Source organism: Solanum stenotomum, unplaced genomic scaffold (assembly GCF_019186545.1).
Source record: "Solanum stenotomum isolate F172 unplaced genomic scaffold, ASM1918654v1 scaffold34168, whole genome shotgun sequence".
In the NCBI taxonomy this organism is placed as follows: domain Eukaryota; kingdom Viridiplantae; phylum Streptophyta; class Magnoliopsida; order Solanales; family Solanaceae; genus Solanum; species Solanum stenotomum.
Window position 1 is genome coordinate 38,493 of NW_026032813.1, and position 26,615 is coordinate 65,107.

The window sequence follows — 26,615 nt, forward strand, 5'->3', positions numbered from 1 at the left end:
ATAACAATAATTTAAATAGATCCTAATTTATATGACACAATTCAAATTTTGAGAGCCAAATAATTTAATTTAGATATGAAATGTTTAAATTTTGAAATAAAGTTACATATTTTAAGAAATTATGTAAAAGAACTACGAATTACAATAATTAATAAATTAAAATATTTAAAAATATTATAATTATTTTTAATTTAAATATAAAAATTTAAAATATAACACATAAATTTGGGACATAGAGCAGTACAATGGGTCCCACTAGGGGCGGACCGTGGAAAATTATACTCCCTCCGTTTCACAAAGAATGACCTCCTTTCCTTTTTAGTCAGTTTTAAAAAGAATGACCTCTTTCCTTTTTTTGGTAACATTTTACTTNAATTTAAATATAAAAATCTAAAATATAACACATAAACTTGGGACATAAAGCAGTACAAAGGGTCCCACTAGGGGCGGACTGTGGAAAATTATACCATTTATACATAGAACAATATTTATATGTCAAATTTTATCCCGACTCCGCCATTGGTCCCACTAGAGGTCAAATCAAACGTCTCAAATGGTTCTTCAAGGATCACAGTTGTACGTTATTCCCCTGTCACCGTCCACACCGAATCATCAAATTCATGCCCACAGAACCTTTATATATACCTTTCCGTCTCATGAAGCGGCACATTCAACACTCTCACTTCACACTCAAGACCTTCTACACACTCTTTACTGAAAACCCTAATTCATTTCTCCATGAAGAACAGATCATAATTTGATTGATTTCACTGAGAAGAGAGAATATCCGAAGGTTTCGTTTCAGAAATTGAAGCAAAAAAAGGAAAAAAATCAGCGTTAATGGAGGTTACTGTGAAGGAAAACGAATTTGTGGTTTTATCGATTTCGGAGGTTTCATCTTCTTCATCTACTTGGTTTTCTAAATCGGAACCGGTTTTTGCTCGGTTTGGTTCGGGTTCTGGAGCTCCGGAGCTCCGATTTGGACAGGAGTCTCAATCCGGTGCCGACATTGTGATCGTTCTTCGAGCTTCGCAGGCATGTATTTGAATTTACATAAGCTAATACGATTTGCATGAGCAAATTGAAATTCGATTGTTATTAATTTAGTAGTATTTTGGTTTTCATGTTAATTTTATGCATTTTGTTACTGATCAGAGGTGAATTTTGTTAAATAGGTTGACGTACTGTACTATAAATAGTTGAAGCTTAGTCTATACTTGTACTCGAAATGGATGCAGTAGTTACTCTGCATGCGAGGAATTCCATATTATATCTGTTTAGTTACATGTGAGACGGTGAGAGTGTTCGTTATTTATAATCATGCTTAATTCACACTTATACTCTAGCGGATACAGTAGTTCTTTGTGTGTTGGGAGACACTCGAGCTATATCTGTTTAGTTAAATGTGAGAGTGCGGTAATTTGTGGGCTAGCATGTTGTCTCGTGTTTCTAGCAGCAAACTAGAATGACAGTTGTTTACATGAATGGAGGATAGGACAGAAGAGATGATATTTTTACTGATTTTCCTTCGGAACTTGTTTGTTACATGCGCTTGATAGGGACATTATCTTAATTTTGCTTCTGCTTTTGTATTTCCAGTTATTCAGGCTAGGATCTGCAGAATCTCTGTGCATATCTGAAGTTTTTGAAGACAATAAGGAGGTACCTGTTGATAGCATAAAATAGTTGATGCTTGGACAAACTAGTTGTCTTTAAGCTGTTTATAGTTGAAATGCTTTAAATTCCTGTTTGCATGAGGACGATTTCTAGAGATGTTATACCATCTTCAGAGATGACAAAATTTTCTGTGTTGAATGCTACATACGTATTTACATTCATATGAAAGAAAGAATAAGTCAAATCAGGGACCAATTTCTTGTTTATATTGGCACAAAAATTAGCCAGCATTGATTGTAGTAGTTTTGGTTAATTATCTACTAAACGTTTACCAGTTTCAATGCTCCTTTAAGCAACACTGTGTATGGCTGAAAACATGTAATAGTGCACATTTATGTCCATCTTAATATTGAAACGAGTCAGTATGTATGTGTATGCGTCCATTTTACTGTTATAACTTTACCTTATCCTGTTACGGGGAAAGTTGAAGGTGCATCTTATTTATACTTCATTGGAGTTAATGTTGTGAAGTTTGTTGCTGTCATATTAATGTCCAATGGCATTGACTTTGGTCTTTTGAACCAGACAGGCTATTCCAGGGGAATCTCCATTCAATTTAAAAACGAGGAGGAAAGTAGGGCCTTCCATTGTGCATTTGAGCAATGGAAGACAGAAATGGTTGTTCAAGGTCTGTTTTGACGTATATGATATCACTCTAAAAGTTAATTGGTCCATCTTGTGGAGTACAATCAAATTCTCTCCTTATTTGCTTCAATAGTTCTTGAATTCTGATTGAGATGTCAGTGATGACTCCTTTTTTGGTTGAGTAAAGCACTATCTTATACTTGATGCAGTTTTGATTCTTGGTAATGTGGAAAAGGATAAACATTGAGCACCTTACGGATAGTGAGAGGATGTTTTGTAGGAGGAGATTTTCTGTGTTGCCTTATCAATTTCTATTGATGAGCTTTTACTATGCATTTCTTATTTCCTGTGAGATAAGCTTTGACTGTGGATACTAAATTGTGAATGTCCAACCAATATACTATTGAGGTGTCGTTTTAAAAGGAATTCCATTCCCTCGAGTTGTTGTAACTTTGAAATTTCTTTGACATTATACGAAGCACCACTTGTCCGGAGAATTAAGATTTTATTGAGAATTTAAGTATAGTGAATGAATTTGATAGACCATTAGTCACTCTTCTGATATGTTATAAGGTATTAATTATTATATGCCTTATAAGTTGTTAGCAATATCATCAGGTCCATTATGCACATGATCTTAGTATTGGTAGTCCACATTATTGATTGTTGTCTTGTATTTGGGTATCATTTTCTTTTATTTTGTCCTACTCTTTGACTTAAGTTTGAGTTGTAAGTTTTACTTGGAAAAAAGTTAAATTGTGGGTTCTATTTTGCTTAATAGAAAGTCAATGTGAAGTTCAGGAATGTCTTACTTGTATAAGTAATGTCTTTTCTTTCTTAGTTTCGGGAAATACAAAACTGTACTGCTTACTAATTGACAAAATGGAAGAAAGAAGAAAGCAATCATTTCTTGTCAAAAACTTAGAATGTAGTATGTTAGTGGTCCATATTGATGCGTGAGTGAAGTTCTAAATTGCTGCATCTAGGAGGATCTTGTTCCTTCTCTCTTTTTCTGGAAGTTTCAACTACTCTGTGAAGTTAAATATGGCGCAACACTAGCAATGATGCTGACAAAAATAATTGTAACTTGTAAAAAGAGTCTTTGTCTGGAAGTTTCAACTACTCTGTGAAGTTAAATACGGCGCAATCAATCATAAGATATTGAAGTCATGATTCAGTCCATTAGCAACACTAGCAATGATGTTGACACAAATAATTGTAACTTGTAAAAAGAGAATAATAATAACTATAACTCATTCAAGTATTCTTTCTTTCAGGGTCTCCTCTGCCAAATGGAGCAGTATCAACTTCAACAAGTAAATTCGATGAAAAAATAGAGGCATCTTCTGCTAAAATGTATTTTCACTACTATGGACAACTATTGCATCAACAAAATATGCTGCAGGATTTTGTAAGGACAGGTAATGTTCTGAACTTTGGTCTTTCCCGTGGTTTGACTTGTATCAGGACCTAGGAAAATCTAAAGCATGTTTCTCCAAGAAATAATTTTCTCAATATTTCAAGTACTGAAATAATTATTTGCAAGTTGTAACTTGGTCATGAAGCTTTGGATTTCAAGTGAAATATTATTTGATATTCAAGGGAAATATCAAAATACTTGCCTGATGGTGTATTTTATCAAATCTTCAACTTAGACAAACATATTTCCAAGTTTGCTTCATATCGAAGCACCAACTTCAAACCTCGCAAAAATTTTCCAACCTTATCTACTAACATTCTTCTTATAAGTTCAACTCAAATATTATTCAAATGCATACTTATTTCTCAACAAGGCTCATCTAGTGTCATGAGAGGTTTGCAAACTCCTTTGTCCTAGAATGTTTTGAACTGTTGTCCTTTTGCATTTCTTAAGGAGAATTAGAGCATTCTAAATCCAATTATATTAAGGCTGACATGGTAAATATGGAACTTTCAGGAACTTATTATGCTGCTGTAATTGAGAACCGTGCTGATTTTCTTGGTCGTGTAGTGGTTGATGTTGGAGCTGGTAGTGGTATTTTGTCATTATTTGCAGCTCAGGTTATCTTTTTTATCAATGCCATGAGGTTTCATTGAATAATATGAACCATAGCTTAGCCGCTTCCGCTGATATTTGTACACTGTATATTTTCCTTCCATCTCCTCCTCTTCAACAAAAACCCTCTCAGGCTGGTGCAAAACATGTTTATGCCATAGAGGCATCTGAAATGGCCGAATATGCTAAAAAGCTTATTGCAGGAAATCCATCGTTGAATGAGAGAATTACAGTAAGTATACATTCCCTCATTCTGGTGTCTTTCAAAAAAGTTCTTAAGTATGAGAGAATTACAGTAAGTATACATTCCCTCATTCTGGTGTCTTTCAAAAAAGTTCTTAAGTGCTAAATATACTCCTTCGGTATCTTGGTGGCTAAGGTTGCTCACTATGTTTTGGTTTTCTCTGTTCTATGAATGTTTAGGTAATCAAAGGAAAGGTTGAAGAAGTAGAGTTACCTGTGAAAGCCGATATCTTAATCTCTGAGCCAATGGGTAAGCTTATATATTTCGATTGGTTCTGAAACTTATGTGTAGTGCAATGCAGGTTTGACAATGCTTCAAGTTTTGTTAAAAATTGTAGTTATTCCCCTGGTTGACAGCTAAAGTTCTTTTGCGAACTTCAGTGTGGCAATGTATTAAATATTGATTGATTATTTGGCGAAATGATTTAAGGAATTTGTAGGTATTACATGTTTCAACTGCCTCTACTACTAAACCTGGAGAATATACTAAAACATGACAACAATATCTTCTTGGATAACTGCTTATGCAATCTTGAGGGAAAAAAGAAAGATAAGGAGTAAGTTCAGTTGTGCCTATGTGCAATAAACAATTCCTCAATACTCTCAAGAAGATGAATGAATAAACCACGGAGATATGTTAAGTTGGGTAATTTGCATGTTGAAAACAACGCTTCTACTGCATTCTGAGCTGCAGCTAAATTTGTATTTGAATTGTCATAGTTCATTATTTTCTTATGGGGTTCTTCTAACATATCCCGCTGTTTCTGACTGTATTTCTGTTGTTTTTACATATGCTAGTCTTTTTTTTTTCTGTTGAGAAACAAAATTTTGCTCAAAGTTTCATGCGACAAAAGCAGCTGCATATAACATGACCACGGAAGGATGTCTTTTGTAGTATTTATGCATCTGCAGATCCATGCAAGAGACTTTGATAACTGAAACAATAGATTTCTGCAGTTTTCCCTTTATAAATGAGTAACTCTTTTTTCATGTAGAATAGTGCTAACTTTGCCAATCATTAATTGTTTTAATAATCTGAGCAACATGATTTTGGTTTTGAAAATTTCATTTTTCAATATATGACTTGAGGAGAGGATGCTTTATTCATTTCATATTAAATTGTTGTCACATATTAGCCCAACATCCCCCCCACCCCCACCCCCCAAAAAAAAGGAAGGACTGTCACATATCTGTTGGCAACAATCTCTGATGCATGGACATCTTTGCTTTGCTTGTATTATGAGTGTTATTTCCCTTCAATATTTTTCATAAAAAACATTCGTTTTCATATTTTCATGAAAACAGTTAAAGATATTTATCTTCAAAAAATATGGTGCAGCGTGTCATCCCAGAACCAAGCTAACAACAATCCAGTGGTTAAATTATCCAAATGAAACAGGCTTAACCTGCTGGAAACAATCTCTGATACATGGACCCTTTTGCTTTGTTTGTATTAGAGTGTTATGAAGTTTCCTTTTTATAATTTTTTGTTATAAAAAAGGAATTCCTTTTATATTTTCCTGAACAGAGTTCAAGGTATGAATCTTTAAAAATATAGCGAAATGTTATCTCAGAACCCAAACGACACAACCATAATCCAGTAATTAGAATATCCAAATGGAACAGGTTCGAACCTGCTGGGTGTGTGATACATTGATTTTACATTGCAGGTACTTTGTTAGTTAATGAAAGAATGCTGGAGTCTTATGTGATTGCAAGAGATCGGTTTCTAGTTCCAAATGGAAAAATGTTTCCTGCAGTGGGAAGGTAGTTTTTCTTTCTTGTCAGCAGTTGACTTTGAGGAGCCCTTGTCAATTCATTCATGAAGCTAGTAGTTTGCTTATGAGGTTCTTTGGTTCTTTTAGTTTTTCTTCCCGGATTCTGTGCTTTACTTTTCTCCCACCAGTAGTTTGACACATTATTTTCAAAAGATCCTTGTATCATAGATTATTTTCTTTCCGCCACAAGCTATCAGCTTGTACCTTCCGTGAATCATTTAGGAGGTCGGAGTACAATGATATGACTAAGATTGAATCGCGAATTGTGGAAGCTTAAGTTGTCTATTTCATTCTCCTTTTTACATGAGATGAGCCTTCAAGCTTAATTCTCAGTCTGGTATCCATAAATATGTTCCAAAGCTGCTGCCCGCTTCTCCCTCCAAGCAATCCCCCCCCCCCCCCCCCCCCCCNCCCCCCCCCAGCCTCATGTTTGGTTGTTTATTCCTACCTTTTTTCAGCCTTGCTATATCTATCCACTATTTCTAATTGGTTTTTGTTTATGCTTTATCGTCATATGATTCAGTTACCCAAGCTGCCACTTCCCAACCCAATCTCCAAAAAGAAAAACCTTTTCCTTTCATTTTCAATTGCTTTTACTTGTGTTTCGAACTTCTTTTTTAAAAAAACATTTTTCTTCCACTTCTATCAGGCCTCTCTTTCTTCCACTTTCCTTCAAGCCTCTTGACTTTTTGATACATAAATTAGTATGTAATATTTTCATTTTTTTTTACTTTGTGGTTTATTATATGATTTAATTTTCCAAATTTCAGCTTATGGTTCTTTTATTTTGTAGAATACACATGGCACCATTCAGTGATGAATATTTGTATATGGAAATTGCAAATAAGGTACATTTGATCATATCACTGTTTTCTTGCTCTCTGGGCTTATCTCTATAACATTTTCTTCTTAAACTGGGGCTCTTCCCCTATGGAGTACGATGGTGGGTGCTATATGAGAGGAGTTTCATTCACCAAGAATGTTGCCTCTTTGCTAAAGGCTTAATGCATAGGTGCTATATTCCAAATACAAAGCCACTTTTCACTTGTTGCATAGTTGTGCCTGGCATTGTTCTAAGAAAATATTTCAGCAATGTGAAAGTTTCTCTGGTGGAACAACAACATTTAATTTCAAATAACAAACCAACAAGTCCAATAAAGTAAAAAGAAAATGAACAATTAACAGTGTATATAGGATTATGATCTGTTGCAGAGATGCAGATGCTAAGTTGGATGTGCGGTCATACAAGATTAGATAAGATTAAAAAAGGCTATATTCGCCAGAAGGTGCAATTAGCACGCGTTGAGGATAAAATGAGTGGAAGTCTCTTGAGATGGTTTGGTTATGTCCTGTGTCGACTTACAGATGCACCTGTCTGCAAGTGTGAAACTATGGTGAATGAAGGTGTTGAAAGAGAAAGGGATAGACCTAAAATTACATGGAAGAAAGTTGTCTTGAAAGGCCTACAATTTTTTTTTGTAGACTTAGCTAAAGATAGGACATAATGGAAGAAAATGATCCATATGGGTGATATCTACTAGTTGGGAATAAGTTTTAGACTTATGGGTGTACGTCTAATATTATTACTATTATATATATATATATCAAACTTATTTTTTATTTTTTATTTTATTGATAATATGAGTTGAGCTTAAATGAGAAAGTGAGGATTCATAGAGCCGACCCAACTTGTGTAGGACTAAGATGTAGTTGCTTATTATAGGATAATGATTGTAGAGGTGAATGATAAGCTAGAGAGGGATCATGAAGATAGAGTCATCATTGAGCTAGATACATAATGATTTAGGCAAATTTGTGGCGTGTAGTGATGAAATGATAATGGCCTTTTTACAGGAATGATTGCATGTTAGCTACGTAACTAACCGATTTTCCACTTAGCCAAAGGTGTGCATAGATGCCACAGTTTCATATTTCCATTTGTCCAAGTAAAAATAGACCTTTCCATGCAAGTAACTTGTCCTTTGCTGCATGGAAAGGCCTTGATGCAACTTGGCTTGCATCATTGGTCCTTTTCCACTTGCTTAAAGTCTCCATGCAAGCCTTCTAGACATAAATTGTGTGTATGGATTCTGCATTTCTCATGTACATGCTTATTTATGGAGATGGTTTCTTATAGTTATGATCCTTCTCAATTTCATAGTGAAAAAGAGTTTAATTTGACTTTTACTGTTATACAGGCTATTTTTTGGCAGCAACAGAGCTATTTTGGGGTTGATTTGACACCCTTGCAAAGATCTGCATATGAAGGATACTTTTCTCAGGTCAATCTTGTACATATTAGGAATTAAATGACTTGGCCTCTGATTTATTCACTTTGAATTATAAGCTTTTAAAACAAAGTTGAATTCAGCATCCAAGTTGAATTTCATTGTCAAAATCATAACTGTATGTGCTGAACCTACTCCCTTCCCCCACCATGATGTCCTTTATTTAGTTTCCTCAATTTGTGCGAATGGTTTCCATAACTTTTACAAGACTAGTTAGCCTTAGATTCACTCACTTTTTTTGGATGTTCATATACTTTGCAGCCAGTTGTTGATGCTTTTGATCCAAGGTTATTGGTAGCTCCTGCAATATCTCATGTGATTAACTTCACTTCAATAAAGGTATTACTAGAAAATTCATTCTGTAGGTTGTAAAATAGAGTTGAGAGAGACATTCTGTATTCTATGTATGTTTTTCTTGGCAATTAAAGGGAATCCTACAGATTCAAAGCATAATCAGCAGAGATGCAAAGGTAATGGAAGCCCATAGGCCTAAAGTAGCTCCTCCTACTTTTGAGAATAATTAACTCTATATATGTGCTTTTCATGACACTTAAAATGAACAAAGTTCCTACTTTGTGGAGTGGGTGGTTGATAGGGGGAAAATAGCTGGTGGAATTACTCATATATGCTAGCCAGAAATTTTTGAAACATAATGCTGGGTAAAATAATCTTTTTCCACATATATATTACAGGAAGAAGATCTATATGAAATTGAGATCCCATTGAAATTTGCATGTTCTGTTAGCACTAGAATTCATGGGCTTGCTTGCTGGTTTGATGTACTATTCAATGGAAGGTAAACATTTGTATTTCTTGCATCATTCTTGTTGGGATTTGTTGTTGCTACTTTTCAGTAAATTGCATCATTTCTTTCTGCAGCACTGTACCGAGGTGGCTTACCACTGCTCCTGGTGCACCTACAACTCACTGGTATCAGCTTCGGTGTGTATTGTCACAGCCACTTTATGTCATGCCAGGACAGGAGATAACTGGCCACTTTCGCCTGGTTGCCCATAAGGCACAAAGTTATACCATTTACCTAACATTGTCAGGTAGTTTTTTATGATTGTCGTTTGTAGTATTTGAATCATATCTTGTTGATCCCTTTGTCCCATAAAATCTAACATATCATTGATCAATTTGAATAGCTACTGTTGGAGATATGCTCCAAACGTCCTCTGGAAAACTTGATCTGAAGGAGCCATATTACCGGATGTCCCAACCACAAGCATATTCATCGGCACAAGAACCGAATCAGCTATTACAAACGCAGGTATTGCTGCCTTTTCCATCATAGTGGTTAAACAATGGTTTCCTTCTCTCCCTTGTTGATGTGAAACAAGAAGATAAAAATAAAATAGAAATAAAAAAAGCTAGATAAAAGAGATAGACACAATTAAATTCAAACAACTAAGAGATGTAATGGTGATACTAACCAAAAACACCACTTAATTGGGAAATAAAAGCACCTAATCTATTAGAATCCTCAAGAAAGTAATAATCTTACTTGCAAATTCTAGGACAAAATGTTGAAGTTCAACAAAGGGCTTCCAAACTCTCACAAGAGGCATAACATGTCCAAAACTACTTATGAAACCCTAATATCTACTATTTATACTAAAACTAAAATAGTGAAGAAAGACTCAATTGCCCTTCATTAAAATTACAAGGTAATTAAAATGGTAGGGCACTTAATATATTAAATATCTTCAAGTCTTCCATGTTGGTGCCTTCCAAAGGTTCCATCTTCATCCATAAAGCTTGCAATGCTTGAAGATCCTTAGCTTGACTCCTTGTGAAAGGCCTCCTTGAAGTAGTGTCACTTTGATCTACATCACTTGTCTAACTTGTATGGTTTTAAGCTGCAAGTTTCTCAAGGATTTTAAATTAGTACTATTTTTTGAGGCACAACAAAGACTCTTTAAGTAGCTAACCACTCCTTGAATGTAAGTGATAGTGTTGGGCTTGAAATTTCTGGTAATTGAGCTACTTGAGAAATGAGATTGAGTATGTTTACACTTAACTTTAGTCGGTTGGCTTTGAAGATCCTCCCGCTGGCCTGTTATCCGTTGGTTTGCCTATATACTTAGATACTTTGAGTAGCACTCACTGGAAAAGCTATTAGCAATTTATAGATATACATTTCCAACTTTTAGTGTGGAGTAAAGAGTTAAAGTTGCCTTTTCTATCCTGGACAGGACGTACTAACACAATCTTGGGTTGAAGATGGCTCAGTCCCGGTGCAACAACCTTCTCCAAATCATGGCGCTGAGCTACATTCACTTTGATGGTGATATCCAAGTCATGGGGTGTGCATCTCGATAATCCCCTCTTTGTATTACTAGAGTGCTTGGCTAAGCTAAAGAATCCAACATTTTAATGCTGCCAAGTTCTGACCCCCCCAGAGTTTTGATTGCTTGTAAATCGTTGCTCATGTGCAATTATCTTCCTAGTTTCATGTACGATTTGTTATCTTTCGTTAGCACTTTCTACCTGACCATGTAGGATGCTTTTGTATCCAGCTTGATATAGATGGCTATTTCATCTGTGCAAGGATCCAATGACCCCTCTTTGCCGGATCTACAGGTTAGATGAGTTTCATGTCATCTTTTCCCGTGTACAAAATTATAAAACTTATGTTTATTTCCCTTTACACAATCTCCAAATGCTAAGGAAATTGTCTAATTATATACTTTGAACTAAGGAACATGACATAATAGCCCATGGGAAAAATAAAAACTGTAACAGAGACCCCGAACTTAATAATTTATATGAGAAGATGTTAGTGTGAAGTCTCGAGTGCTTGTTGGCTTTGCTTTATAACGGTGTAAATGAAGGTTACATCTAGACATCTAACAATAATATTTAGGTGACCCGATGATGTACAAATAGTTTTTACTATTTGTATATAAAAGTTGAACACAAAATTAATACCCATGGATAGTCTTGGACAAAGCACATTTTGGATTTCAATTACTGGAATAGTGCTTTTTACGATCATCGTAATGGACACTGTTAATGAATTTAACAAAGTGGAGTCGAAAGAATATTTACACAAGGAGCAAAAAATTACCAAAGTAGTTACAAAATAAAGTTATATACACCATAACTACTACACTTATTCTGTGTTTCTTTTTCCCCCTCTCACATTTTTACACACACAAGGAGCAAAAATTACCAAAGTAGTTACAAAATAGAGTTATATACAGAATAACTACTACACTTATTCTGTGTTTCTTTTTTCCTCTCACTCACATATATACACCCACACACGTACAAACAACAACCCTCTTTTGATAAATAAGATGTGCAAAATCATAGAATTATGCAGCCATTCTTATTCTCATTTAAGAAACTGTAATAGGGGTGAGGTATTGCCAAGGATGGTGCTGCTTGATAGTACTCATCTGGCATTGTTGAGAATGGTGGTGGTGCCTGATAATAATCATTGGGCATTGCCAAGGATGATGGCACCTGATAATAGTCATCTGGCAAAGGTGGGGCTGAGGGAATATTATCATTTGTCCATATTGTTCTTTCTGATGGAGAAATGCTATTTGGATAACAAGAACCATAACCAGTATTACCATATTGCCCATAGTAATTATAGCATGAGTTTCTGCTATGTGCACAACAAGGACCAGAGTTGGGATTATTACCATATTGGCTATGGTAATAACATGAGTTTCTTCCATGTGCACAACAAGGACCCAAACTAGTAGTGTTACCATATTGGCAACATCCATGATTAAGATTATGACTTATAGCAGAGTGACCACCACAACATGATGAAGAAGCACCACAAAGTCCACCACCATGAGAATGATCACAATGATCATGTGGAAACACTTGATCATGGGTTTCTTTCACATTTTTGGTGGTGGTGTTAATCTCCACAATTTTTTCACTAGGGCTATTTCTTGATTCCCCTTTCAAAATCACCTTGATAGTTTTGGTCACCTCCACACTTTTAACACTAGGGTCATCAGAAAATTTCTCTAGTTGTGTCATAATGTCAGGATCATTCAGTGGATCAATCACTTTTGATAGCGCGTTGACATCTTTAAGAGGTCGTTCTTGTTCACACCAGAGTTCTGCTTCTCTCCCAACCTTTTGAAACTTGGTTAGGATCTTTCCAGGGTCTACTTTGCCTGAGATGATTACTTTTCCAAGTTCTTGATTGATTTTCACCGAACGAACCCCCTTGATATTTAGCAGCTCCTTTTCCAGTTCCCTTGCACAATACTTGCAGTGTACTTGTAGCTTGAGAGCAAAGGTGTTGAAAGGACGTGCCATTGTTTTAGTTCTGACTTCTCTATCAGCCAATATGTATATGCCTTCTTGTTTTTGTATTAATTCAAAAATAATCCTGGGGCAAAGAAAGGCAAGAATAGTTGAGAAACGCATAACTACTACAACCCCGTGTAATCTCACAAGATGAGTATGGGGAGAAACGACATTACTATAACTGAATATTGTCCAATAAAACAATTCTAAAAATTGAATGATAGAAAGATGGTTGGTGACTTTAAAAAAAACTGCAACTATAACAGCTGTATTATGAAGTTATTTCTCTATTTGTGCTTGACTGCTCGTGTAGGGTTCATGCTAATCTTCTTTGCTTATTGTTAAAATTCAGAATAAATAAATATTTCAAAAGGAAAAAAGGTTACTCCTTTCTATTTTGCTGAAGATTCTTGTCTTGAACTTTGAAGTACATAAAAGTTAGATTGGGATATTTGTAGATGAATATTTAACACACGGTTTTAATAATTTGACCATTTCCACCATCTTAATTTGTGCCATAATCCGCGCTTACGTTTTTATAGAGAACCATTTTAAAATCTTGAATTAAACCATAGTATATGTAGTTGATGCGTGTGTTGACTATATTTAGAAGAGAGAACAATAACACTTTTGGTCCCTCAATTATTGGTGAACTCTTATTTTGGTTCTTATAGTATCTGACCAAGTATATTTAACCTTTAATTAATTAACATAAATGTGTGTTTACGCCTAGAAAAATATGTTATATTTTAATTATTTTTAAAACTATATTACCCTCAAATATTGAGTAGTAATAATACATACGTAATGTTACACAGTCTGTTAAATAGTGTTATGATTGATAATTTGATAAATTTGGAAAAAAGTAAGCAGGATAAAAGTGCACCACTTTAATTAATTGAAGGTTCAATAATATGTTTAGTCAGATATCATAAAAATTAAAATGTATTGATAATTAAGCACCAAAATACTATACCTTAAAGTAGGTGTGTGTGTGTTTGTGTATGTGTGTGTGTTTTTCCTGCCTTGGAAGTAATCATATTAGTTTAATCTTCACCTCAGGCTTTGATTTATCTAAAATGTATATGCTGGGAAAACAGAAAGAAATTCTTTGCAAGGCATTTGGTTATAATACACTTATCTCTTCAAGCAAATTTAGGTAAACTAAATATCCTTCTAAAAAAGGACTCATCTAATTTCACTATACTGTATACGGAATTAGACGACAGACACGGAATGTATACCGAGTCAGACACATACTAGCTTTCATCGAACCTTACTTAAATGTTTTTAGAATAATATTCACTCCGTTATATTTTATGTGACACATTTTCTTTTTAGTCCGTTCTAAAAGGAATGTCACGTTAATATAGATAGAAATAATTTGACTTTAAAATTTTCCTTCCACTCTTAATACATGGTTCACACCCACACAAATGTCTAAGGATTGTTTTATACTGCAAGCTTCAAGTCTTCCTTTTTTCGTAAACATCATGCTAAGTTAAATGGTATCTTTTACCGATATACAGAAGATAAAGAATGGGTGTGTTTGGTATATGAAGGAAAATGTTTAAATAAGTGGATCTGACTTATTTTCTTGTGTTTGGTATATATACAAAAACTCGAAAAGTATTATCCTGAAATACTTTATATACAATTTAGACAAATATTATTATGAGAGGTGAGAGTTGGGTGGTGCCAATGGGGATGGGGTGAACATTATCATGTGAAATGTCATTTATAGAATTTATTACTTAATTTCTATTAAGGAAGTCAATTTTTTTTAATTTTAAGCAACTTATTTTCTCCACTGTTCCGAACACACCCAAACTATCTACTTATTTATTTTAAAAAAACTTTTTTTCAAGAAATATTTTTGATGAAATGCATTTTTCTTCGCACGGAACACACCCTAGCTATCCATCTTAGAAGGACTTTATTCTAGTTTCACTTTGACTTGTACTAAATCAGACACGTACTGTATACTTAGTCGTCTAACCTTAAATTAATGCTGACAAGTGACAACCCAATATAAATGAGAAGATCCTTTTTAAATCCTTTTATTGGGAGAATTGTATAAGATTCCTACAGGCGGTCCCCACAGGTAAAGCTTTTTTTTTTCTTTTTAAGAAAAAGAAATTCAACATTATGTAACTCTATTTACTAAATTAATTTTTGGAAATTTTTCACAACTACCGAATCCATGTAGTCAACTTCAGATTTAGTTAAGAAATTTATTACTACCCAGATTGGCAGATTTGAATATGTAATTTCCTCCGGCATGGAAAAAAAAAAGATGATGGTCCAGTACGTAGAGCATTCCACGTTTATGTAGAGTTTGAAAGGAGTTACATCTCAAGGAATGTGATGTAGATAACTTACCCTAACTTCACCCGTTACAACGCCCCCCAGCAAACTATTTTTAGCTGCTGTGCAGTTAGTTGTCAATGTCTTGACTCAAACTTCCGGAGGGCCTGACTAGCCCAAAAAAGCAAGCATATGCCTCCGTTAGGAGAAACAGTTTTATTAATATCAAATAATCTTGAGGTTTGAACTTATATAATATAAGTGAAATAGACATAAAACATAACTGCTTGATACACAGTGAAATCATCGAATCAATAATGTTGTTACAAGAGAACAAATAGTAAAAGTTTTAGTTACAATTGAACATCTAACTTCCCAGAAACCTATGGCACAACATGGAATTCGACAACACACAGTAATAGATATGGATTTCTGTCCACATTTTTGACAAGTCCAAATTTGATCACAACAAATTTAAAAAGCTCTGAAACTCCCTGTTACCTTGCCCGGAGTATATGAAGATGAGTTTGCTTCACTAGTTGTATAGCATGAGTCGTTCGTCTATAGTTCCTTTCATACAATTTGTTTTCATATGCACATTGTAATTTAACCAAATGATTTGTGTATTGGCAACAATTTGAATAATACAAAAGGCGGAGTTGTACAAATGAGCGGGGAGAGAGAGAAAGAGGACGGTCACTTCAATTAAAAGCTCGAATGCTGTCTAGCGCGGTACCCTCTTTCTACTCAGTATTTCCTGCTCTTTTAGTCGATGCTGGAATCTGGAAAGACGAGCCTGGAGGCTGACCAGGCTTGCTGCTTTGCGCGACAACACATAGCTCAATTGTGTTACATAATTGTCGATGAGACTTCCAGGCTGATCAACTTCTGCCAACAGTTTCATTTCCTGACAGAGAAAAGCAACAATATGTTAATTATCTCAAGTGAACAATATTCCCAATATTGCAAAGAGATGATGATAAAGTGCTAAGAACTTCATTAGACCAGAAAAACTAGGATTTTCTTACTTCACGAACAATCTCCATCGTATCTTCAATTTCTTTCCTGTGTGCAGCCATCAGGGCCTCTTCTTCCTTTTACAGCAGAAAGAGGAAAATTACACCGACATCAAAAAGGTCATAACTGTTATTAATGAGGATATCTTACGAGATGAGAAGTAAAAGAGCTTCATAGGCTAACCTGCAGTAATTCATTGATATTATCATCATGAGGGGGCGAAGAAGGTTCATTTTGTCCCGATCCAACACTTCTTATACTTGCATTTTGCTGTTTATAACTCATAGAGGATGACTCAGAGCTCGAGGCATCTTTTCTTGACCATTTTCCTGGCTTTTCAGGTTTCTCATCACGAGAAACTTTCCTCCGAGGTGGAGACACTTTCTGCACCTTGTCTTCTGTATCAGTTGAACTCTGCAAATTTGATGTAGACTGCATTCTTTGACCAGCTGGGACACCATAGCTATTCTTCGCCTCAAACCTGTCCCTATCCATACCACCAAAATTTGTCCCTCCATCGTCCTGACCATTGAACGTTTGATTTGAAGAAAATCTAGAGGGTTGTTTATCAAAAACATTAGCGGAATTGTATGACGTTGTTTCTTTCTCCATAACTCTTCTATTTGCTTCTGATACTTTAGATTCTTGAGGTTGCTCATAAGCATCTTCTGCCTCAGCAGAAGCAGCCAAAGTAGTCGGTAGAGAAGGTTCCTTGAATGTTGGAGTTGTTACACTTGCACTCTGATTTTTGTTGTTTCCACCTTTGGATAGACTTTTAACCCTGTAAATACAATGTTAATAGGTTCAGCGACATAATAAAAATGAAAAAAACATTCTACTGGTACAAAAAAGGCAAGAACTACCTGTCTGCATATCTTAATGTGTTGAGTGTATGTTCACATGATCCAGCATTAGGAGAAATGCAGGAAATCATAACTGTCTTTGAGTTGCCAACAAAGGAGTCACGCAACACTTCAGTGAGTTTGCTCCCACGGAATGGGATATGAAGCTGATCATTGTCAAGAGCACGAATACATTCTTTAAGAGCTAACAAGCTCTTGTTAATTTCTGCTCCCTCAATTCTAAAACCAAACAAGAATGTCAATTTCAGAGATATGCTACTTCAACATATTGGCAGAAAAGGGCCATAGAAGTGCAATTTAGGTTGGGCAGGGGGGAGGGAAAACAAGGAAAGATCGAGAATTCACGTTTTATGCATCACACGAGTTCCAAGTGTTGAATGCTAATTTATAGTTTGGTTCTAATTGGCCAAAGTGAAAACTAGGTACATCTCTACAATAAAATTTAACATACTTGACATAGTCAAGAACCTTGACTTTTCCAGAGTAAAAAGTACCATCCCTTTAGCATTAAGTACAGAATAGTAATATGGAACATACAACTCTCTTGAATTTCGTCTGTAAAAATAGGAAGGAAAACAAAAAAGAACCAAGAATGTAGAAGAAAAAAAAAGCCATAGCCTTTTCTCATTACTGGAGTAATCATTCAGTACCATAAGCATTCCAGTTGGACTTATTATAAAACTATAGTGGTTCTGCATAATAACTTATTGAAATAGACCTTCTTTCCTCTTTTTTGGGGGATAAGTCTATTTCAAGAAGTTATTATGTAGAACCACTATAGTGTTAAAATAAGTTCAACTAGAATGCCTATGGTACTGAATGATTACTCCAGTAACGAGAAAAGGCTACATCTTTTTTTTCTACATTCTTGGTTCTTTTTTGTTTTCCTTCTACTTTTGCAGACAAAATTCAAGAGAGTTGTACGTTCCATATTACTATTATGTACTTAATGCTAAAGGGATGGTACTTTTTACTCTGGAAAAGTTCTTTTCCTAACTGTGTCAAGTATGTTAAATTTTTATTGTAGAGATGTACCTAGTTTTCACTTTGGCCAGTTAGAACCAAACTATAAAGAAAGAAATCTAGGCATTCCCTGAAAGGTATAATATAAAAAGCAGCCAGATTCATTCCATAATAAGGTACCTTGTTTGTCTGTCATTATCAGTAGTGTCCGCACCTCTCTCGCTACCTGCAAGGTCAATAAAGGAAATCTTTCCGATGACTTTCCCACCTTTGGATTCATTTCCATCATTATTTCTTCTAGTGTCCTTTACTTCATTGTGTTTCTTGACGACAAGTTGTAATATCGCGTGAGATCTTGATGATTCCTCATTTGCACCAGTGGAGCCTGTACTTCTTGAAGCGTTTCCTCTCTCAATAAACTCTTTCACAACCTGTACATCTGAAACTTCAAATTCCTGGAGCCCAACAATGCAAACCTGCTGACGCCCGTCTTCTCTCATGCAGAGTTTCCTATATAAAAGCAATGTTCAGAAAAAAAATGAAATATACGTGTATCGATCATGAAGTTCCATATTGATAAAACAAAACTATAGGTTTGACAATCCTTTATTCTTCAATAAGTTGGACAACTAAGACTACTAAAAATGATATTGTGGTGCTGGCAAGGGCAGATAGTGGAGAAGAGACGAAGACAAGATTAAGAAATCATTCCTTTATGCATATTATCGACTGTATGGGTAGAGAGGAACTGTAGAACTTTTGTAGCAAAAAGAGGACTATTTCTTAAGTAGATCTTAAATGCATTTTGACCATTAAGCTTTTGGTAGAAACATTGTAAATAGCTTTGATAAAATCATCGAATTTTTTTCACTTACTTTAACTCGTTGGGGGAGTCAGCCAGGGACTTTTGAACTCTATTAATACCCCCTTTGTACTGTTAATTAACAAAATTACTTATTTAAAAAAAAGAAAAGCAATTGGACAACCAAGACAACACACTCGACCACTGGATTGACATGTTTTTTGTCATCAATCCTTTAGGACACATAGGCCTTCAAGTGTCTTCCTCTCTGTTTTTATCTTCCTTTATCTTTTGTGGAAAATTTTCTACAAGATTAGATACCACCACAGAATGAATGTTGGAGACCCATTCAGAGGCTCAATATTGCCCATTCTCATTTTTGTGTTATGCAACAACGTACTTGAAAAGAGAATATAACCCATTTATAATATCTATAGACAATCAAATGAAAGCTTTTCAATGCAGGTAAGAATACTAACTTTCTTTCACTGAGAAGATCGAACAGTTTCCCACCATATATTTCAAAAAAGCTGAGCCACAACTTGAACCTCTGATTACGATAAATTGGCTGATGCAACAATCTAACAAGATCCTCTGCAGCTCTGAGAGGCAATGGTTGCATTGTGTATGTCTTACCACTACCTGAACCATAAAGAAAGAAAGGAAAAAACATCAATTCTGAAATAACCGATTGAGGAGCTGCCCACAATAGCAACAGCCAACAATACAAAGAAACTAGCAGTGATAAGAAGCAGAAATTTTAAACCAAAGACGGTGAAAAATTCATAAAATCGCGTGTACAGTAAAACATGTAACTCCCTCCTGACTAGAGCTGTCAAAATGGGCTTGCCCAACCCAACCCTAACGGGCTAGAGAGTTAAATGGGTTGGGACGGGCTAGCCCTTTTAATTAAAGGGCCTATAAAATAGCAGTCCAACCCAGCCCTAAGCGGGCCACGGGTTGGGACGGGTTGGCTCTTCAAAAAAAAAATGAACAATATTACTCTCTTAGAAAGAGTATCTAAGAGTATCGAACGTTGACGTCTATGAACACGACATCAATACATACAAATTTTCATTTATGAATCATACACTTCGGTGAATACTTACAAAAATACATTTATGAATCACACACTTCGGTGAATACTAACAAAAATACATAATAGTCAATGTAAGATTTAGCGGAAAAATGTTGATCATTCCACCATTCCTCCCACAAAAAACTAGCTAGTTTAAAAGACTTGATTTTTTATTTTTAAAAATATTTATTGATAAAAACTTTACAAATAAAACACTACTAAAAATATATAAAAAATATTTTTAAATATTCATATCCCACAGGCTGGCCTCTGAGGCTTGCGAGTTGGGCCTACGAGGCTAGCAGGACAAATGAGGCTAGGCTAAAAAGCCTCATTCCTAAATGGGCCAAAAAAATTAGGCCCAACCCCAATTAATTCAAGGGTTGGGTTGGGCCGGCCTAGCGGGCCAAGCCCATTTTGACAACTCTACTCCTGACCATGCGAGAAAGATGTAGGGCAGAAAATCATAATGTACTTTATAATTTCAAACATCTAAAAGCAAAAATATGAAGAATAAGTGTGACAAATCGTTCAAGTCCAGAACGAAAAGATGAATAAAATAATCTAACATCGACTAGATTAATGCTGTTTATAAGCATTCTGGTCCAACAAGTGTAGATCCTAAACAATTTCTCTTTTTCTGGTAGTAAAAGTCACATATTTAAGGGTTCAGAAACATGCAAACGTCAACCTGAAAGCAAGGAACTGGAAACTCGAAAACCAGATAATCTCAAATTTAGATATATTTTTTCTGAAGGTGATCTCAGATTCAGATGAAGAAAATTGTAAGCAGACTTCATGTGCTACCAATAGCATCAACAAAATTGTGAATTTAAAATTCAATGTTCAAATTAATATTCACCTTGAGATATCAATGAAGTCAGTAGATGCTCAACTACTTGTGCCTAAGAGGATGTAACTTTCTTCTACTCTTGTAAGTCATGCATGAACATATACTTGCTGAACTTTAAAGGGAAATTCTTAGAAGGGTAAATAGAACATTTGACATCCTCACATTCCAATGGAAGATATTTCAAAATTACGGGACCCTTCTAAAAATTCAGTGGAATTTAAATGACCTAAAGTACAAACACCAAAGTACATATAAAAAGTATTTAATGAGCTAAATGTGAGAAAATAAATGAGTGGCTTCTACTGAGAAAATAAATTAAAACACGCAAAGAAAATATGTCAAACCTGTCTGGCCATAAGCAAAACATGTTGCTTTTGTGCGCTGAAAGATGGTAGGAATTATTGGCTCCACAGTGGCGCGATAAACCTGTGAAGTGCATGAGGAAAGATAATGTTTGAGCATAAAATTCGAATATAAGCATATAAAATCACATGAACAAACTCACTGGTTCTCCATTTATAAAAACAGAGAACCTGACAGTTTTAATGCATAAAACAATCCAGTAGAACCATTTGCTCACAAAGCCCATTTGCCTAAGGATGCTCAACAAAATATTCCAGTTTACATGATCATAGGCCTTCTCTATGTCTAGTTTGCACATACCATCTCTTCTCCCTTCAATCTTGAGTCTATACATTCACTAGCTATTAGAGCTGAATACATAATTTCTCTCCCTTTTATGAAGGTCATTTGATGTTTGTTCACCAGCTTGTGAACCACCTTTTTTCAGTATTTCTGTCAGTATCTTAGCAAGAATCTTGTACCCCNCCCCCAAATCAAACTGATTGGTCTATAGTCCTTCAATTCAGAAGCATCAACTTTCTTAGGAATTAAAGCTATAAAGGTGGCATTGAAGCTCCTTTCAAAGGTTTGATAAGTGTGAAAGTATTGGACAGTACTAATGATGTCTTCCTTCAACAGAACTCAAAAAGAGAGAAAAAGGGTCATAGGAAATCCATCTGACCCAGGTGCCTTTTCCATAGCACATAATTTGATACTCTCTAAAATCTCTTCATCTAAGCTGGGTCAGTTATATAAATCCTCTAAATCCATTTTAATCAATTCAATCCCATTCTTTCCAATTCCAGTAAACTATTTGTTTCCTTAAGCAAATTAGGGGTTCACATTGACATACAAATAGCTAACCAAATTAGACTAAATAAAGAATAAAGACCTAATGGAAGTGTAACAGAAAAGCATTAAGGTTTTATCTTACTGGTTGGCATCTCTTATATGATCCTTTTCTTTCATTATGTTACATTATTAGCTAAGTCGGTATTGAACTATTGATTATGAGAGATTGTAGGTTATTACAATAACTTCCATCCACATAATTTTTAGTCTACCTTATTCTTTTTTAGCAACTCTTGTCATCGTAGTGTCACACCTATTGACTTATGCACTAGGAGGTCCATTTAGTACATTGCTAAACCATCTCAACCCTCTTTCATTTTTCCTCCATATGTGTTACTTGCACTCTGTCTAATGTAATTACTTATAATCATGTTTCAATCTTGTATAAAGGCACACTATCTTACCATCACATTAATACAACACAAAGGTTGTGGATATGTTTCATCTTAGAGGCCAAATTCACTCTCAAATAACATTGCTCATCTCATGATTGTCTTTCTAGGTATCTTCTTATCGCAGAGCAAGCACTCCCCATTTTTAACATCATAGTTTAATTCTCTGTGATACATCTTCATCTATCATGCCATTCTCCTAAAAGGTTGATCCTAGATATCAAAATTATTTGCATTTAGGCATGACAATAAATCATAAATTATGGAGAAAAAAAGAACTTTGCTGACAATTACATATTTTTGAGTTTGTCAGAAGAGTCCTCCAACTATTTTGGACAAAGATTGAAGGCAGCCTGTATCATTTTCAAAATTGTTGTTTGGACAAACATAAAATTCGTCTTTGTGATTAACTTCTATTAAAAAGTGACAAAGTAATACCTCATCATTTGTTATGTACTCATCTAGAACAGCATCAAAACAGAATTCATGCTTTTCCACGTAAGCAGTCAAGTCCACCTTCAATAATGAAACAAATTAACAAACCATAGTTAGTCTCAAACATAGGTTGATTCATAAATCAGAATCAATGGATTCCAAACCTTTAATTTGGGTTCATGGACAGAAAGAGAAGAATTGTCAGACACAGTGACAATGTCATCCTCCTTCCGAGAAATTTCTTTCTTGTTTAACGGTCTTTTGCGCACCTGGACAAACATCATGATCAATCTTAGAATATTAGACGGGAAGTAACTCAATATATCAACTGCACTGCCACATGAGACACATAGAAAGGGGTCAAACAAAGATCAAACAAAAAATAGTAACAAAATATTTTTACAGTACAAACAAATAAAACTTAATCAACACACAGTAACATGGAAGGGAAACTACAAAAATATGATTACGATGCGATTTTCCAAAGACTACCAATTACGCCATAAAACTGGAAAACATTGGAATTTGCTATCATCCCCAAACAACATATATCTATAAACTTCTAAGGCTAATTTACTCTATAACTTAAACCAATGTGGGAGCTTAAGAGGATTGAAGATAATAATGTAATACCTACAAATGTCAACATATGAGTCATGCAGCTGAATTACCAAATCTATGTACGTACTATTATTTCAAGTTGCACATGGATTACCCTATTCTCCAAAACTACCCAGGCACAGCGAAACTAGAAAAGTAAATACAGGCCTTAGAGACCTCAAAATTATGCATGGGAAGTAGGCCATTGAGTTATATAGTTCTCACTTCTCACCAATCTTGAAGCAAGTGACAACTTGTTTCAAGTGTTATAGGCAACTAAATTGACACTCCACATGATTGAATAAACCATGAGGATCTTCATACCTAAGAATCAGTTCGTTTATACCTATCAGGAAAGAGAAAAAATGTCATCTCATTTCTAGTACAACCACAAATATTTCTAATTCAGCTGTTCACAAAGGTGATCAGATATTTCAAACGTTCACACTTTACCACGCAGAAAATGTAAACAACTCTGGGTTTTCGCAGCCTCAATGATGTTTCAGTATCATAACATAAAATGTGCCCATAATTGATTGCTCATGCACAAGTGACATACCACTACTTTAATTTTTGCCACATTGTTTTCCCTTGTGTTGCTTTCCTTTTCAACTATGGGTAACCCAGCTACAGCATCAGTGTCTGGTTGTGCTTTTTGCTGCCGATGGGTCGGGGCATCAAAGTCATTATCAAATGCTCCATTCGGTGCAGGCATGAATGATGACTGCTCAAATGGTTCTGAAATTACATGCTATACAGAGAATAAAGCAACAATTATTGAACAGCAATTGCCTCTAGACAACAAGTAAGCAGCACTTATGGTCTTCACTCTTTGCATAAATAAGATTCAACGCCAATAAGACTACATCATAGATCTTCGACCAGTATGTGAAAAGCTCTAACTTCAATATGGTATCTTTGCACAATAATCTCCGGATCTTAAATTTTCAAACAGTTTACTGTTAAGAATAACCAATATAATTAAGATTCTTGTGTCAAGTGACCGTAGTAATCCAGATAATCTTATACATGGAAGAGGATACGAGATAGTTCAGCTACTATTAGATAGCTTCCCATAGAATGGTCAAAGAGACTCCAAATAGAGAACAACTACATTGTTTAAATTAAACATACTCGGTACACCACTTTCCTGTCTTGTTTCTCCTTTTCTCTTTTACCCCCAGGATGGGGATGGAGTGTGGTTGATGGCAGAAAGGGCTATCAAGTTGTAAGCCAGCTAGAGGATTGCTAGTCCAACCTATGTTCCCAGCAAAACTACATTCTAACAGGAGCAATGAATGTGCTCAATATGAATCCAACTAGTATTTCCATACCTCAGATAAGAGCTCTGTATCATCCATAGAATGCAGATCCAGAAGTCCAGCACCAAAGTCTCCTCTGAATTCCGGAGAGTAAAAACCATCAGATGGTCCAATACCTCCGGAGCTTTCGGCAGTAGGAGTATATGGATCGGATGCAGATTCACCATTAAAGTTGAGGTTTCTCATTAGTTTGAAAAGCCTCTGTTTCTCTTCCATAGACTGAGCCCCATATCCCTTCAAATAAAATTCCAAGCTTCACAATTATTAACAAACACGATATGGCAACATCCAAACAAGAACAAGAATGCTAAAATAAAATTCCATGACCCAGAAGCGTAAGAAAGAAGGCTTGAGGCAAACAAAATGATCAATATTGATCCTTAGATAAAACTCCTCAATGTTGTGACTCACAGTAGCCAGAAATGCAATCAGACTAAGGCCAGTGGAGCTTAGCACAGAGCACTTTTCAATGACAGGAATGGTAAATCATTCAGACTAAGCACTAAACAACATGCAAGTCACATCTATTTGTGAATTCAAAATAGTGTAAACCAAATATTGAGAAGAGCTTTTAGACACTACAGTGGGCAAAAGCTGAGACAATTCAATTTAAGCTAATGTAGCAATTATACTGAGCAGTGCTAAACTGCGTGTACTTAAACTATGACGTCCACATTTGAACAAAATGTAAGCAATATTCATTTTTACACTAGGGAACTTTTATTACATCAACTACATCTCAATCTCAAACTAGTTCCGATCAACTATATGAAACCTTTATATACCTTATGTGCTATTCAGGACCATCTTATGTCCAATATTAAACAACTTATCAAGGGCCATTAAGGGAATATTACCTGCATAAGTAGGAGGCGGTGATCAACACCAGTAGAAGCCATTGGAGAGGCCAGATGCTGCAAGCCGGCTGACTGAAGCCATCGCGCCATGACAGCGTCTCCGGCATCACCAGCAGGGCTGGCATTGCCCTGCTGATCATACAGAGCAGTAGCCGCCCCGTTGCTCTGCTGCATCTGGCCACCCATGTGGCGCTGGGATCTGCGTTGCGGCGCCAATTTCACGATCTGTTATTACACACTTAAACAACAACATTTCACCAACCAAAAATCACATCATCAAAACTTAGCAACTACACCAACAACAACAACAAAAAAAACTCAAAAAAACTGTAGATCGTAATTGAATAACAAATCTATGATATTGAAACTCACCTGGAGGCGAAAAATCGAAATCAAAGCAGCAAGCAGCACATTTACGTACTTAAACGTGAACAAAGCGACTCCGTTTATGAATCGATAAACGCAATTATTTGGATTCAAATCGTCCTAAACACACAATGCATGTTAAAAATCTCATAAATCCATCAATAAAAAACAAAATCAACCACATAAAATAGTTAAAATTTGCAAAATTATACACATACACAGAGAGATACATTATAGATAATTATGAATATGAAAATTGCAGTACCTTATAGAGATGAAGAAAGTGAAATTCCGCGATCTGCAGAAATAGATCTGAGAGCGACAGAGCAAAATAAAAAGCCCTAAAATTTGTTTGGTTGAATTCAATGTAGAGAATTCATGGAAGCAAATGATAATAATGGAGAGAGAAAAAAGAGTATCCCTTTTATCATGATGAACTAAAATTCATTTCTAATTTTCATGACTAAGAAATTATTATATATATTTATTATATTTATATTTTTTTAATTATTTTTATTTTGTATATTTGTGCCTTGGAAAGTACTTTTTCTTTTGTTATATATATTTGCTGACATGGTTCCTTTTTTCTTTGGAAATTGCATTTTTTATCCTTTAATTATTAGAATATCTTTATTTTAGTCCTCGTGATATTTGATAAGAAATATTTCACCTT

General features: G+C 35.2%; 3 protein-coding genes across 3 annotated transcripts; 1 reads left to right on the forward strand and 2 right to left on the reverse strand.

Annotated features, from left to right (window-relative positions):
- Window positions 1-668: 668 nt before the first annotated feature.
- Window positions 669-11,140, forward strand: LOC125852361 (probable histone-arginine methyltransferase 1.3). The gene is made up of 15 exons (XM_049532103.1): window positions 669-1,035; window positions 1,600-1,662; window positions 2,203-2,305; window positions 3,540-3,683; window positions 4,199-4,302; window positions 4,431-4,529; window positions 4,721-4,790; window positions 6,211-6,307; window positions 7,112-7,166; window positions 8,517-8,600; window positions 8,868-8,945; window positions 9,299-9,402; window positions 9,486-9,658; window positions 9,755-9,879; window positions 10,805-11,140. The coding sequence occupies exons 1-15, from the start codon at window positions 841-843 to the stop codon at window positions 10,892-10,894; spliced, it is 1,584 nt and encodes a 527-aa protein (XP_049388060.1). The 5' UTR covers window positions 669-840; the 3' UTR covers window positions 10,895-11,140.
- A 496-nt stretch (window positions 11,141-11,636) lies between these two features.
- LOC125852360 (uncharacterized) lies at window positions 11,637-13,300 on the reverse strand. The gene has a single exon (XM_049532102.1). It carries the CDS (start codon window positions 13,011-13,013, stop codon window positions 11,922-11,924), a length of 1,092 nt encoding a protein of 363 aa, XP_049388059.1. The 5' UTR covers window positions 13,014-13,300; the 3' UTR covers window positions 11,637-11,921.
- A 2,169-nt stretch (window positions 13,301-15,469) lies between these two features.
- On the reverse strand, window positions 15,470-26,389 carry LOC125852358 (kinesin-like protein KIN-13A). The gene is made up of 14 exons (XM_049532100.1): window positions 26,208-26,389; window positions 25,949-26,062; window positions 25,577-25,814; window positions 24,732-24,953; window positions 23,957-24,148; window positions 22,962-23,066; window positions 22,801-22,878; window positions 21,121-21,202; window positions 19,325-19,487; window positions 18,224-18,553; window positions 17,081-17,299; window positions 16,401-16,998; window positions 16,229-16,294; window positions 15,470-16,107 (listed from the first exon to the last, which is right to left on the reverse strand). Exons 3-14 carry the CDS (start codon window positions 25,760-25,762, stop codon window positions 15,925-15,927), a joined length of 2,424 nt encoding a protein of 807 aa, XP_049388057.1. The 5' UTR covers window positions 25,763-25,814; window positions 25,949-26,062; window positions 26,208-26,389; the 3' UTR covers window positions 15,470-15,924.
- Window positions 26,390-26,615: the final 226 nt, after the last annotated feature.